This window comes from Episyrphus balteatus, chromosome 3, assembly GCF_945859705.1.
Source record: "Episyrphus balteatus chromosome 3, idEpiBalt1.1, whole genome shotgun sequence".
NCBI lineage: Eukaryota > Metazoa > Arthropoda > Insecta > Diptera > Syrphidae > Episyrphus > Episyrphus balteatus.
In genome coordinates, this window is record NC_079136.1 from 120,828,234 (window position 1) to 120,843,498 (window position 15,265).

Below are 15,265 nucleotides of genomic sequence, written 5' to 3' on the forward strand. Positions count from 1 at the left end.
ATAATATGATAAAATCACATTGTTTTCAAATGCTAGGTTTCACAATATTTGAAAAACAAAAAACAGAACGTTGCAATATTCAAAATACTGAAAGTGGACTCAATTATTTATTTTTTTTACATTTAAAATTTAAAAACATTTTTTTTTTATTATCAAAATAAAAAATATAGGACCCAAATGGGTCTCTTGAGGAACATCAGAATTAAAAACAATTTTTTTTTGTTTTTAAGTAGGATGTTGGACACATTTTTGGCAAATGTAACATCTTACTTAAATTAGTACCTAAATACATTTTTTTTAAATATTTTTTTTTTTTTTTTTTTTTTTAATTTTATTAAAACTAGCACTCTGTGGGTTCAACTTGTTCAAAGAATAAATTCAACAATATTTTCCCGTGAACGCAACTCTTTCTTCCCAAAAAATACTTTTAGTCGGTTTCAAATTACTTTCTACCAACAAAAATTGAAACTTCAAAACCAATTTATAATGCTTTTTTCTGAACTTAACTTAAATAAAATTAATATTATGCTCCCTTTCTTTCGTTTACAGACTATTTACCCTATATTTACTTCTGTTTATCAACTTTAATCCGCATTTAATTCAACCTCGTCATATAATTGCAAAAAAAAAAGGGGGATCCCGCTAGTAAAATCCGGATTTTTTTTTTGCAAATGGAATAATTAAACCTAAACCGAAAAAAATTATGTCAGCAATAAAACTAACCAACAACAAAACAAGCTGTCAAGGTTTATTTCAGTGTTAAAACACATATGGATGCATTTGTGCAAAAAAAAAAAACGGTTCTTTTCAACTATTTTTTAATTACAAATTTTTCTACATAGATACATCTCGTACCTATACTATTTACGAAAAAAATGGAAGAAAAAAAAATGTAACAACATAATTTACAGAAATTAATCCGATTACGTATCACTTTCTGCGCTCAATTAATTTTATAGCCAAATGCGATGCTTTGCTCTGGTGCTTTGTGGTGGCTGTGGCTATAATCTGATGGTGATGGATAATAATAATTATTGCTATTTTGCAAAATAATTATGTGGAAACATGTAAATTGCAATAATTTAACACTCTCATCGTCGTCGTCGTTTGGTGGCGGTGGCAATGTCTTCGTCTTTTTTTCGGGATCGTCGGCAAGAGCGTAAAGATAATAAACTAAATTTATAGTTGAAAGTTTATCTTAAAAATAAAAACATAAAAACTTATGTTTAACAACACCTTTGGTGGATATTTAAACATATTTACAAATTGCAGAGATTTTTTTTAAGTGGCAATAAATTGACGGCTCGCACAGAAAAAAGGTCAGATTTTTAATCTACAACTCATCTTTAAAAGCTCTAACAAATTTTGTATTTTTTATGAACTGAGCTGCTAAATTAGGTGTTTGCATATATTGGGGTTGAGGGAATATTAATAATAAATTCTGTTTGATTTATAACTCGCTCTTAGATAACCCTGAAACATCATCAAACAAAATGAACATCATTTTTGCTTAGTTTGTTAAAGTTTCATTCACTTTTTCAAGTGCAAAAAATATATATACATTTTCCACTTTCACTTCACAAAAAAAAAAAAAAAAACATGGATGTAAAATGAATTTATAAATAAAACTGACACTCAACACGAACAAAATAAATTTATACTTAAAAATTATAAAATAATACTTGGAAAGAAAAAAACCTCCAAAGAGGTGTCTTGTATAAACAAATCCGACACGCTGCAATAGTTTCTTTCGTACTTTTTTTTTTTCATTTTTTTTTTTTTTTTTTCATTTTAATATGCAACTTGCGCATGCAATATCAATGGAGCAGGGAGTACATCGACTTTAATGAAAACTTAAACTTCAACGTAGGCTTTCAAGAGCAATTAGAAGGTTGTAATTAAATAGAAAATAGATTTGTCGTGTCAGTTCCGGGGAATTTAGAAAATGAATATGAAAATATGACAACATTTTGGACTATTTGGTTTACCCTTTATTGGAATTTCTGTTCGATCACTAAAATCAATCATCGTTGGAGGCACTATATTAAGGACTTATGTAAATGCAATTTTATTGTCATAAACCACGATTATTGTTTTGAAGTAAAACATAAAATATTTGTTCACACGCATTACCTATGGCCTATGCGATCATAATATTCAAATTGTCATCGTTGTAATTCCAAAGTCTCTGTCTACATCTTCTGAGACTCACCTCCTAACCACACGTGTTGATATACATCAGGGCGCCATTTTAATATCATCCCACGTACTATCAAATCAAAGCTTGACTTTAATCCCTCTAAAATGATAATGAACATGTTTATCATGCAAATGGTTTGTAAGAAAACAAAAAAGATTTCATTGAGTTGCTATTGTTGTACAGTGGAACCAGAAACACCAAAATAAAAATAAATTTTTTTATTTAAACTTTATCCCAATAGTAAAGTAAAACAAAACAAAAATTTAGGAGTACATCAAAAAAAATATTAGGTAACATGACTTTCTTTCTCGAGTAGTAAATAACCAATTTGAACATAAAAACCAGCACCTAAATGCTGAACAAATAAGGTAGAATCACTAGATTAACTATTCTAGGTTACCTCAGAAGCTTAAGTCTAATGAGTCAAAACGTTTTTTTTTTTAAATCGTTTTTTTAAAGGGAAATTTTTGATTAAAAAAATATTTCTTGCTTAAAAAATAAACTCATTTGAACTATCAGTTTTAAATTTTGTATGCATAAAACGATTCCTGGCAAAGAAAACAAAAATCTGTAAATAAGTTATATAAAAAAATTACCTTTTTGTAAAACTAAACAATTTCGAATCTTTTTTTTAGGTACTTTTTACTTGAAAACCAGTAGTCTAATTCGATACATGTAAAAATATTGAGCAACTTAAAAAAAAAATTAATATTTTTGGATTTATTTTTATCGGTTTTAAAGGAAATTGTTCGACTTTTTGAAAATTTTTTGGAAATCTATGTTTAAATTTAAATTCTTCCTTATTTCGTGACCTTTCTTTATTAAAATATTTTGTTCTTTTTCGTAAAAAAATATATATTCAAATCAGACCTGTAGCCGACGAAAAAGAACAAAATGTTTTAATTTAAGCTTTAATTTTGTTTAAAGCAAAATTTATTTTTTTTTTTTCTTAATGGCCGATTTATCAATGGTGAAACAATTTTTAAGTTTTGAATTATTTAGGGTTCCGTTTAAAAAAAAACTTCTTAAATGGTCTTAGCAAACTATGCTGTTGTTAAGGAAAAATATTTACATCAAAAATGAAAAAAAAGAAGAAATATCGATTTCAAGAAATGTTAGTATGACAGTATGCATGAATGTTTTTTGAATTTTTTAATATACAGGGTGCCCAATTGACCGCCACAGACCAAAAATATGGGTCTCTGAGGTATTACAAAGTACAAAAAATATCTTCTAAACGGTAAAAGCAATCAATTTGATTGCAAGGAATTTTTTATAGAACAAGAATATATCTTTCTAATTTGAAAATAATGAATTTCCAGTGAATTAGAAAATTTTGAAAAGTAAAAAATGTTTTTATAATTTTTTTTTTTAACTTTGACCTCGAATATCTTTAGAATGGTTAGATTAATGAAAAAAGTTAATAAGACCTTTTTTGTGGAACAATCTATTTCCTACAAGAATATGTCTTGCGCGTTTGATTATTATAATTTTTCAAGTTGTTACAAAATTAAGAACAAAAAAACGAATTTTTAAAGATTTTCTCGATTTTTGGACCTCAAAAATCTATTGAACGCTAAGATTAACAAAAAAAAGTGTACAAGGCCTTTTTTGTAAAGCGTTCAATTTCCTACAAGAATATGTAAAGAAATTTTCTATAAAGTACAAGCTTGGTGTAAAAATGGAAAATTGCGAAGCAGAGGACCTTCCCATTAAGAGCTCATATTTGGTGTGTATATTCTAGAGGTGTCTAGCAATCGATTTTTCGGAGTACCAAATAAAAAAAAAAAGAATTTCGATTTTTTTTTACCCACCCTAATAGATACTTTTTATTTTCGCCAAATTTCTTTAAATTTTAGTTTTTTTTTTAAACAAGAATTTATAAAAATTGAAACTTTTTTCTCAACTTTTTATTGTTTTTTTTTTTTTGTCAAAGAGGATTTTAATCGTTTTGAATGATTTTCCTACTTTTTTTTTCAAAAATGCGATATTGAGTAGTTAGCATTATTTTTTCTGGTTACACAAGTTTTATTTATTCTCTTAGTACTTAAATGAATAAATAATCGAAATAAATAATGATAAAACAGGAATATTTCAAAAAAAAAGCGGGTCAAAATTCTGACCTCAAAATTTTGGTTTTCAAAATTCTGCTTTTTAACGAAAATTTAGTTTTTCAAAATTCTGCTATTTTTCTATTTTGTTTTCAAAATTCTGCCAGCATTAATTTGAACAAAAAAATTCTGTTATTCTTTTTTTGTAGCGTATGTACATTTATGTACCTAATTCAACTTTAGTACTTTCCTAATTGTTTGTTGTTTAATAGTCTCAAATATTTAGTAAATTGATGTCAAACTAAAAAAAAACACACAAAAACGATAAACATCTTTACACCGCAGCGCAGGTGAAAATAACAGATATAAAAGATTTCGAAAGAGCTCATATTACTGAAAAAATCTAAAAAAAAAACTTTTTCAAAAAAAAAAAATGTAAACACTGAAAACTAATATTTTGCTCGAAACTAAATTAAAGCTTACATTCTTGAAATATAGGTACATATAACGTAAATTTTCAGAAGATTTCATCAAAATCGAACTATACCTACTTACAAAAAAATAAAAAGCCGAAAATCGTTGTTTTTCAGAACTTTTAGGGTTATTTAAAATAAAATTGCCGAAATTAAATTTGTAAGTCTTATAACTACATATCTAGTCTAGTTTGGTAGCAAATAAAAAAAAATCTTTTTTTCCATCCCACTTTCGGCTTTCAATTGCGATTCAATAGGGTTTTACCCTCATTTATACATATTTATTTTGAAAGTAGTTTTTAAAACTTTTAGGCCTGACACCTAGAAAAAATTAAGTGGATTTCCGCTTAATTTAAGGCGGAAGTCATCCTGCCAAAAACTCATGTAGAAATCCGCTTGTTTTTAGGTTATCTTTTTCTCCGTGTACTACATACCACCAACGAAATATAAATCCATGGTTAAAAATTTATCAGAAAATGCATCATTATGTCCTTTTTACTTGCGATATAGGTACTATATATCAAGTTATGCATTCGTACAAAAAAAAAAGTTGAGATAACATTTTTCCATGACATTACGATGAATGAATGAATGTGTTGTGGGGGAAAGTTGCACTGCGACCTTAAAGGTCTATTGTGCCCCCAAATTTGGCTGCAATTAACTACTTACAGTACAGTCTCCAGTTTGATACTTTTTAGGTATTTGATTAACTGGAGTATTTCTATCGACGGTAGATCTTTACTTGTTACCTGGTGCTGGCCCAGGTATCTGTGTCGATTGTGCATTAGTGCTTCACAGTTGCCCAGTATGTGTTCTGGCGTCTCTTCATTATTGTTGCAGAATCTACAGGTGGCACTGTCTGCCAGGCCAATGTTGTTGAGGTGTTTTCTCAGCTTGCAGTGGCCTGTAAGGATCCCTGTTATTATTCTCAGGTTGTTTCTACTCAGGTTAATGCAGGTTTTAAATCTTTTTTGGTTGTAATTCCCAAGTAGTGATTTCGCCTGTCTGAGTTTAGGAGTCTCTTTCCAAATTTTAGTTCGTTTGGCCTCCTCATCGGTTTTTATCATTTGTTTGATCGTGCTGTCTCCAATTCCGCAATATGGTTCTGGGCCCATAAGAGGTGCGGTTGCACCTGCTTTTGCTAAGGAGTCTGCTACTTCGTTCCCTTGTACTCCAACATGTCCGGGAACCCAGTACAGTGTTATTTTATTTGCCTTGCCAAGCTCGTTCAGCTTCTTCACACATTCCCATACGAGTTTGGAGTTGATGGCGTATGAGTTTATAGCTTTAAGTGCGGCCTGGCTATCAGACATGATGGCAATGTTTTGGTTTTTGTATTTTCTTTCGAGATTACGTTCTGCGCATTTATCTATAGCGTTGATTTCCGCTTGAAAAATGCTAGGAAACTGTCCCATTGGAATGGAAATTTTGGTTCTAGGCCCAAATATTCCTGCTCCAGTTCCATCAGCTGTTCTCGATCCATCAGTGTACCACTTGATGGCGTTTGCATTGAAAGTGTAGTTCGTGGATTCACTTACCCACTTTGCCTTGCTACTAAACTGTGTTTGAAAGTTTTTCTCAAAGTTGTATTTCTTGATCATGCAATCTCTTGGGATGTCAAGGAGGTTTTTAACTGTGGTGTTCGATATTGAGTCCCTTTCTTTGAGACCAATACTCTTGCCCGTACCAGTTCCCTCTTTTGCAAATCTCAAGATTGTTCCGTTAGCAGTACTACTTATTACTTCATGGAGTGGTGTTAAGTGGAGGATGACTTCCATTGCTGCTGTAGGGCAAGTTCTCATTGAGCCAGTAATGCATAAGCAGGCCAATCTTTGAACTTTGTTTAATGTCTTTTTAGTTGTAACTAGTTCGGTTCTTTTGTGCCAAACAACCGCACCGTAGGTGATAATGGGTCTCACCATCATGGTATACATCCACCTTAGGATATTTGGTTTGCACCCCCATGATTTATTTGCCAGTCTTCGGCATATCATAAGGGCTTTTGTGGCTTTCCCGACTGTTATTTCTAAGTGTTTATTCCAGAGGAGTTTACTGTCTAGTGTGATACCTAGATATTTTACCTCTCTCTTTAGTTCAATGACCTTACCAGCTAGCTGGATAGGTCTGATATGAGGCAAAAGCCGTTTCCTTGTGAATGGTACAATTGTAGTTTTTGCTGGGTTGATATTTAGCCCCACCGTTAAACACCATTTACTTGTAGCTGAAAGTCCTCTTTGGATGATATCGCAAAGGGTCTCCTCGAACTTCCCGTAGGCGGTTATTACAATATCGTCAGCAAAACCAAGACATCGAATACCCAGGGATGTAAGATGTTCCAGTAATTCATCCACTACAAGGCTCCACAGCAAGGGTGATAAAACCCCTCCCTGTGGACATCCTCTTGTTGTGATGATTTTCTGTGTTGTTACACCTGTAGTTGCCTCTGCCGTTCTTGTGCTCAACATTTTCTCTATCCATTTTGTAATGGTGGCCGGAACACACTTTCTTACAAGAGCCTTAGATACTGATTCATGAGAGGTGTTATCGAAGGCCCCCTCTATATCTAGGAAGGCGCATAGTGCAGTTTCTTTAACATTTAATGCTTTTTGTACGGTGTTCGTTAGTTCGTATAGAGCAGTTTCTGTTGACTTACCTGCCCTGTAGGCATGTTGGCGATTATTCAGAGGCATTTTTATGAGTACTTCTGATCTTATGAAGTTGGTAGACAATGCCAAAAAAGTGGGTCCCGGAAGTCCGTCTGTCTGTCTGTCAGTCTCTCAGTCTGTCTGTCAGTCTGTCTGTCTGTCTGTATAAGGAGCTACAGCCTAAACGGATGGACCGATTAATGTCAAACTTGGTATGTAGCGTTATTCTTCGACTCTCCAGAGGGGTTTTTGGAATTAATTTTTTTGGACCAAAAATAACGGTACTTGTCATATACCGATTTTAGTAAAATTGAAATATCTCGAAAACGGCTCTAACGATTTTGTTTAAAAAATTCAAATGTTAGTTTTAAGCTAAGGTCTATCTTTCAATGAAAAAATTTTTTTTTGAAAATCATTATTAACTGTACCTGCCATAGAACCGTTTTTTCAAATCCGATTATCTCCGAAACTGCTTATTCGATTTCAACGAAACTTTTTGTGGAGAAGCATTTATATAATTTAAATATAAGCCAAAAATAAAATTTTGAAAAAAATAATTTTTGGATTTTCGAAAACGGGACATTGAACTTTTTTGAAATTTTGTTTTTAGATGTTGATTAGTGATTTCTACCAAATGACATACCAATTTTATTTTAAAACTTTTTTTCCAAAAAAATATTTATAAAAAAATTAGTTTTTTAAAAAACGGCTCTAACGATTTTGAAAATTTTTTTTCTAAAAATGCATGTTAATACACTACTGGAAAAAAATAAGGGATCAAAAAAAAATTCCAAATTTTTGGGCAAATTTCAACAGGCCGTAACTTCGAAAGAAATGGTCGTACAAGAAATCGATAAAGAAGGAAATTGTAGCTCCAAGTGTCTAGTTTTTGGATTAGAACTTTTAAAATTTTTAACCTACGCGGTTTTTGAGTAATCGTAGAAAAACCAGCAACAAAAAAATTTTCAAAATTTTTTTAGTTTTTTTTTTGGTCTACGGGCGTGGAAAATTTTTTTTTAGCTTAACCACTATAAGGATCGGATACTTTGTTCATTTAGCTTTAATTTGGTTTTTTGAAAACCTCGACACGTCCACTTCTCGCCGAGATATCGGTCTTCAAATGGAAAAAAATCCTTTGTGTTTGATTATCGATATCTCAGCAACCAATGATCGCACAGAAAGTTAAAGGTGGGTTTCAAGAACTTGAATGAATTCTCCTTAACGGCTAGCCATTGCTTTTCCAAAAAAAAAAAAAAAAAATTTAAAAAAATAAAATTTTTTTTCTCTTAAACTTTTCAAGAGAAAAAAATTCAAAAAAATTTTATTTTTTTAAATTTTTTTTTTTTTTTGGAATTTTGTTTTGTTTTAAATTTAAGCTTTTTCTGGAGCAAAAATATGGAAAAAGCTAGGAAAAACAATTTTTTTCTTATTACAAAATGAGAAAAGAAAATTGAGCTTTTCATAGCAAAAAACGTGATCCTTTAATTTTTTCAAAAATTCGATCGAGTGAAACAAAAAAACGGCTGGCTGGATTAATTTGATTTTTTGTAGGGTTTTTGTGGACATATTGAACTGTAAAATGCACACTTAACATTAGCGGTTTCCTCAATATTTTCGATCTAGCGCACGATTTTCCAAAAAACTACCAAAAGCCCTTTTTTTGTTGCATTTTCAAATTCATGTGAAAATAAGAAAAAAATTTTTTTTTGGAAAAGCAATGGCTAGCCGTTAAGGAGAATTCATTCAAGTTCTTGAAACCCACCTTTAACTTTCTGTGCGATCATTGGTTGCTGAGATATCGATAATCAAACACAAAGGATTTTTTTCCATTTGAAGACCGATATCTCGGCGAGAAGTGGACGTGTCGAGGTGTTCAAAAAACCAAATTAAAGCTAAATGAACAAAGTATCCGATCCTTATAGTGGTTAAGCTAAAAAAATTTTTTCCACGCCCGTAGACCAAAAAAAAAACTAAAAAAATTTTGAAAATTTTTTTGTTGCTGGTTTTTCTACGATTACTCAAAAACCGCGTAGGTTAAAAATTTTAAAAGTTCTAATCCAAAAACTAGACACTTGGAGCTACAATTTCCTTCTTTATCGATTTCTTGTACGACCATTTCTTTCGAAGTTACGGCCTGTTGAAAATTGCCCAAAAATTTGGAATTTTTTTTTGATCCCTTAATTTTTTCCAGTAGTGTATATCAATCAAAACTGCATACTTGTTTTGGAGGGCAATTTAATTTCAGATTTTATTTTATTTAAAAAAAAAACGAATTTTGTTTTTTTTTTCCAAATTTCTATATAAAAAGTCTTAAAAATTTAAGCAACTTTAACTCTAAGAGCAAGTTCGTGCGACCCAGTAGTGCATTTTATTTTTCTGGCATTTCGTTCCACTGTACCAACATTAACTACCTTCAATGTACATATCATGTCAATGATATCTGTATATCGGATTGGCGCAATGTTCTCTGTGACAAGAATTCTTAATTTTCTTATCGTATTTGAATTCGAGCACGTTCACCGGCTCTTCGCGAAAGGTGAATTATAAAAAAAAAATCAACTAAAAAAAAAAAAACACCTGATCAAGCCAAAAAAAATCCAATATTACAAAATTAAAACGCATTATGCAACGATTTTCCATCACCATCAAATTTATTTTCGAATGGCAACCAAACCAAAGACACACACCACAACGACCCCGATTATGTGAGTCGGGTTTTTTTTCGAATTTATTTTTGCCAATGGTGAATTCGAATGCGTGTTAAATTTTTTTTTGTTTTTAATTTACGTCCTTCATTTCAATTTTAATCGGACATCATCTTTTCCGATGTTCCTTTAAACGTAATTTTGCTGATTTTATTATTTTTTTTTTTTATTTGTTGTCAAACTTTTTATCGACCTCTTTTAGTTTGGGGTTTTTGGTCAGCAATTTATCATTAGCCAAACCGGTGCCAACGACACGAACTCGTCGACGAAGACGCACATTAAAAAAGCTGTAAGTTTGTAACTTTGTGCTTTCCCCCACAAAAGGTCTGATCGAGTTCGAGTAAAGATCATTTTGGTTTTGGTGGACTGTGGCCGGTCTACAGTCTGCGGTCCAGTTGGTAGGCCGGTCACGTTGATTACTGTGATTAAAAAAAAGTGCACAATCCACCTCGAGCTGTATGATGATGATGACTGAGAGTCTGGGTCTGATATAGATCGATAAAATGGAGATGGAAGGAAACTTGTTTTCTCAGTTTTTTGTTTGTTGTTGTTGCTATCTGCTATAGTTTCTGGATAACGTCCTTGACGATGAGTTAATACCAGTTAATCAGCAAATTAAAATATGAGAGAGTTGACTGGCATGATTTAGTTTGATATTTTTTTATGGTTTGTTTGGTGTTGTAAGTATAGACTATAGAGACAATGTCCGTATTTGGAAATTTTGTATTTTTCATGATGAAATTGGAAAAAATGTAGTTTTACGCAGTTTATCGTCATAAGTAATGTTTCATTTGATATTTCAAAAGAAAACTGATAATTTCATTAAACATTGCAATACAAAGTTTAAAGTAAATTAAAAAAAAAATTATCACATCAACTTTGTGTCTGAAAGCTTTAAGATAAATTTATTAAGACCTTGGTTATCTTTTTGAAAAAAAAAAAAAAAAAAAAAAAAAAACAAATGATTATTCGAAATTATAATCTCTCCTAACTTAGCAACCACTTTATGATGCACTTTTTGTTTATGATGACAAATGACGTCCAAATTGAGTCACTTAAGATAACCATAAAATCACTGACGTCTTGTGTTGGTTTAATTACATTTTGTTGCCATAAAAGTTATTCAGTTGTGCCATAAAAAAAAAAAGACGAAAGAGACATTAAACAAGATAATAATTAATTTACTTAAAAATAAAAATAAATTAATATTATAATGAAAAATAAATATTTCAATATTTCTTTATTTTGATGTAAAGCAGGAAGAAAAAGAAAATCGCTAAATATTTGTTTTATGATTTTGTTCAACTTTTGAAAAGAAGTTAGTTGAACTTATGAATTAATTCATTCAATAAAAATGCACCAAATTTTAAAAACGAAAGCAGTATACAAACAAAAAAAAATTTAATAAATAATAAGGAAGAAGGAATAAAATCCAATTAGCCAAAGGCAAGAAACAAAAAAAAAAGTTAAACTCAAAACATACAAGTAATTTAATTTCAAGGTGGTGGTTCTTGGGTGGTATGAATAATTTTAAGGGAGGAAGACTTCTTGAATTGGAGTTCCATGAATTAATTAGAGTTTTCCTATGAGAAGAGTACATATAGACAAATAGTATAAACTAATACCGGTGAATATGATATTCAATTTTTTTTTTTTTTTCTAAAAATGCTTTCTATTTTCTTTAATCTTTTAAAACCTCATCTTATTACTTAAATATGTAATGAAGATAAATAATGCAAAGTATTATCTTATTCTATTTTCTTTATTCATGACTATCGTATGGCTGGAAAGAAAAGTGTTTTCATATACAAAATCCAAATAACTCACATTTTTTGTAATATTAAAGTTTTAATCCGAACGCTTACCTGAAAAGAAAAAAAAAACGTTATTTACAGAACACAATTTTGACATACATATTTTTTATTAAAACTGTAAAATAATGCAATAAGAATTCCCCTTTCACACAAATAAATTTATCATATACATCGGAAAATGTATTGTTTTAACTAATAAAAATCACATTCCGTTATTATCATTAAAAAAATGCATTTACGTCAGGAAATCTTGCAATTGAGTCAGAAAATTAAATGCATTATCATTAAAATATTTTTTTCATTTTATTATTTTTTTTTTCATTTTATTTATTTTTTTTTTTTTTTTATTTTATTATTTTTTTTTTTTCATTTTATTTATTTTTTTTTTTTCATTTTATTTTTTATTTGTTTATTTTATTTTAGTAGTAATAGTAAGTGTGATTTTTATTTACATTTATAAGAAGTAATTACATAGTTTGGTATACATTTTTCACAAAACAGCATTTTTTTATTATTATTAATAATTTTTTTTATTTATTTATTTATTATTATCTTTTTTTTTTTTTTTTGTTATTTTATTATTACTTTTTTTTCATTTTAGAGTTCATTTATTGTTAAGTGTTACTTTTATTTTATAATTTTTAACTATGATATTTTTTATTTTTTTTTAGTTTTTTTTTTTTTGTATATTCTTTTATTTATTTTTTTTTTACATTCTTTTTTTGTATTTTATTTCTTTTTTTTAAGTTTTTTTTTTTTATTTGTTATTTGTTTTATTTTATTTTTTTCTTGTTCTTAATTTGTTGAATTTTTGTTTGTTTTTTTTTTATATGTTTTTGTATTTTTCACTTTTTTGAATATCTTTACTTTATTTTATCCAAATCTTCGATAAAAAAAAATGTGAAAATTCGTGAAATAAAATATTTTTTCTTTAATTTAGTACAAACAATCAAATTTGGACTTTGTCCTCTTTGATGCAAGTGGTTTACTCAATTGAGTACCTAATTTAAAGTTAAACGAAAATCGGAACACATACAGTGCTGCTAAAAACATTCCGGATTTTTTTGTCATTTTCATCAAATAAAATTTTAAAATACAAAACTGGAACAAAATATTGTTTTAGTATTTTTTCTACATCCTTAATATATCAATTAAGGAATTTGAACACAAAATAATGTTCTTTAATATATTAAAAAAATTTAAAAATCGAAAAATGAAGGAAAGTCAGAATTTCGTCTGTGCAAAACTAACCGGATTTTTCAAGGATTTCGATTCTCGTTGCTGAGGTAACGGTTTTAAGCGTCTCTTCTGTAAAATTTTTGTTTGCAGTGACAAACAAAGTTGTTAGCTTTGTGAATTGTACAAATTATTTAATGGAATAACGGAAAAAACGCATTATAGTCATAAAATTCGTTACTAAGTCGTAGAACACTTTCAAGTCGAAATAAAACCAAATGTTATCCCTCTTTGGGATGTTGTAAATTGCAACGTCAAGTGAGTATGATATCGTCAAACAGTAAAAAAGAGAAAAATCAGTTAAAGCAGATCACTAGGGTGGATGCGATAACAAAATATTCCTAAAAACTGATAGGCGAATAAAGAGTTTTTGATTAAAGATCCTTTTGCGACTTCTTAATCGATTTGTCTTAATCTGCTTTCAACATCAAGTACAGTAAGGAAGGCTTTGAGAGATTTGGTATTAATCTCTTTCCGCTCGGAAAAAAGCCATTCCTTAATGCTAAGCATTGTCTAAAGAGGTAGGCAATGAAAGGATCTTAAGAAAAACTTTAAATTTTAAAATGAAAATACTTCATCATGCTTGTATTTACAAAAAATCATCTGAATTGCTTGATAACAAAACGGAAAAATATGTTTTTCAATGATTAAAGCAATTTTAACTTGTTCTATTCCGATTGTAAAATGGCAGCCAGGCGCTAAAACATAGACATGTTTGAAACCAAAAAAAATATGCTCCCTACCGTGAAACTCAGAAGAGGATCATTGATGGTTTGGGGTTTTTTCAGCTGCAGGTTCTACCCCGTTGCACTAAATCAACGGATTTATGAATCATTTCCAGAATGGAGAGATGTTGGAGTCGATAATGGCTCCATAAAAGGAGAAAGAAATGCCTTTACATTGGCTTTTCCTGCAAGTTAAGATGCCAAAAATTCTTAAAAGCTCGTAAAACGGTATTTCGGGGTAGACAACACTCCTGGTATGACATAGCCGCAACAATTATCCGACTTGAACCCGATTAAAAAATTTGTGGGTCATCTTTAAGTGACAAGTAGAGAAGAAAAAGCACACCTCAGCAACTAACGTACTTGTAGCTTTGAAAAATAACTAGGAGCATATTCCTAGTTCTATTTTATTAAATTTGGCCGAGTCCAAGTCTCATTGGGGCCAAGCAGTTTTCGAAAACAAAGGTTTCTCAACAAAATATTAACTTTAAACATTAACATTAAAAAATCCGGTTAGTTTTTCACATCCGTAATTCTGGCTTTGCTTCATTTTTCAATTTTTAAATTTTTGTAATGTGTCAAAGATCATTATTTTCTGTTGAAATTGCTTAATTGATATATGAACGACCTAGAAAAAATATTAAAACAATATTTTGTTTCAGTTTTGTGTTTTAAAATTTTATTTGATGAAAATGGTAAAAAAATCCGGAATGTTTTTAGCAGCACTGTAAAGCTGATTTCTAATTTAGTGTGTTTGTTAAATTAAAAAAAAAAAAGAAAACAATTCCTCAAACGACCATGAAACCCCTGAAAACAAAGTTCCTAAGAAAACTTTCTCTTATTATCCTTAAATTATAAAATAGCCACAATAATAAAATAGTATGTGTATTATATACTCATTTGAATAATGTCCCAAAAGAACGTATTATTTATCAAGGTTTATTCTTGGCACAATAAATCTCGGTTTAAAATGGAAAATCCCCAATTTGTATTTTTTTTTTTCAAAAGCAAAAAGAAGAAAAAAATATAATTTCCATTTATTTAAATATAGTTACCACTGTGATGGTGCAAAAATTTAAAATTTTGGATAGAACATTTTAACAAACCTTGAAATTGAACTTAAGCGACATTAAAAATTATTTTGAACTTAACTTTAGTCATTAGATAAGAAAAAGTTTCTGTCAATGTCAACGTTAAAAAATAAAACGAAAACAATTTGAGAAATGTTTAAAACACACTTAATATTTGTAATGGGAAAAAGCTTGAATCATTATTTGTTTAATTTTTTTTTTTCACTCATTGTTATTTTTTTAGTTTTAAAAGTTATTAAATTTTTTTAATTTTTCTTAAATTTTTTTAAACTAATTATTTTTTTTTTTTACACTTTTTTAAATTTTTTTTATGTCTTACAGTTTT

General features: G+C 29.4%; 2 protein-coding genes across 3 annotated transcripts in view; both read right to left on the bottom strand.

Annotated features, from left to right (window-relative positions):
• Positions 1–15,265, bottom strand: part of LOC129915711 (loricrin) — a 169,326-nt gene that overhangs the window by 127,020 nt on the left and 27,041 nt on the right. The gene's annotated exons all lie outside the window — the stretch shown is intronic.
• Positions 944–7,414, bottom strand: LOC129915211 (uncharacterized). The gene is made up of 2 exons (XM_055994690.1): positions 5,467–7,414; positions 944–1,197 (listed from the first exon to the last, which is right to left on the bottom strand). The coding sequence occupies exons 1-2, from the start codon at positions 7,412–7,414 to the stop codon at positions 944–946; spliced, it is 2,202 nt and encodes a 733-aa protein (XP_055850665.1).

Bases quoted from the DNA above. Each gene is read 5' to 3' on its own strand.
- LOC129915211 (XM_055994690.1), bottom strand. From the start codon at position 7,414: ATGCCTCTGAATAATCGCCAACATGCCTACAGGGCAGGTAAGTCAACA. The intron at 1,198-5,466 runs GTAAAGATCTAC...TTTATTTTTAAG, and splicing joins GGGCCAGCACCAGGTAACAA to ATAAACTTTCAACTATAAAT.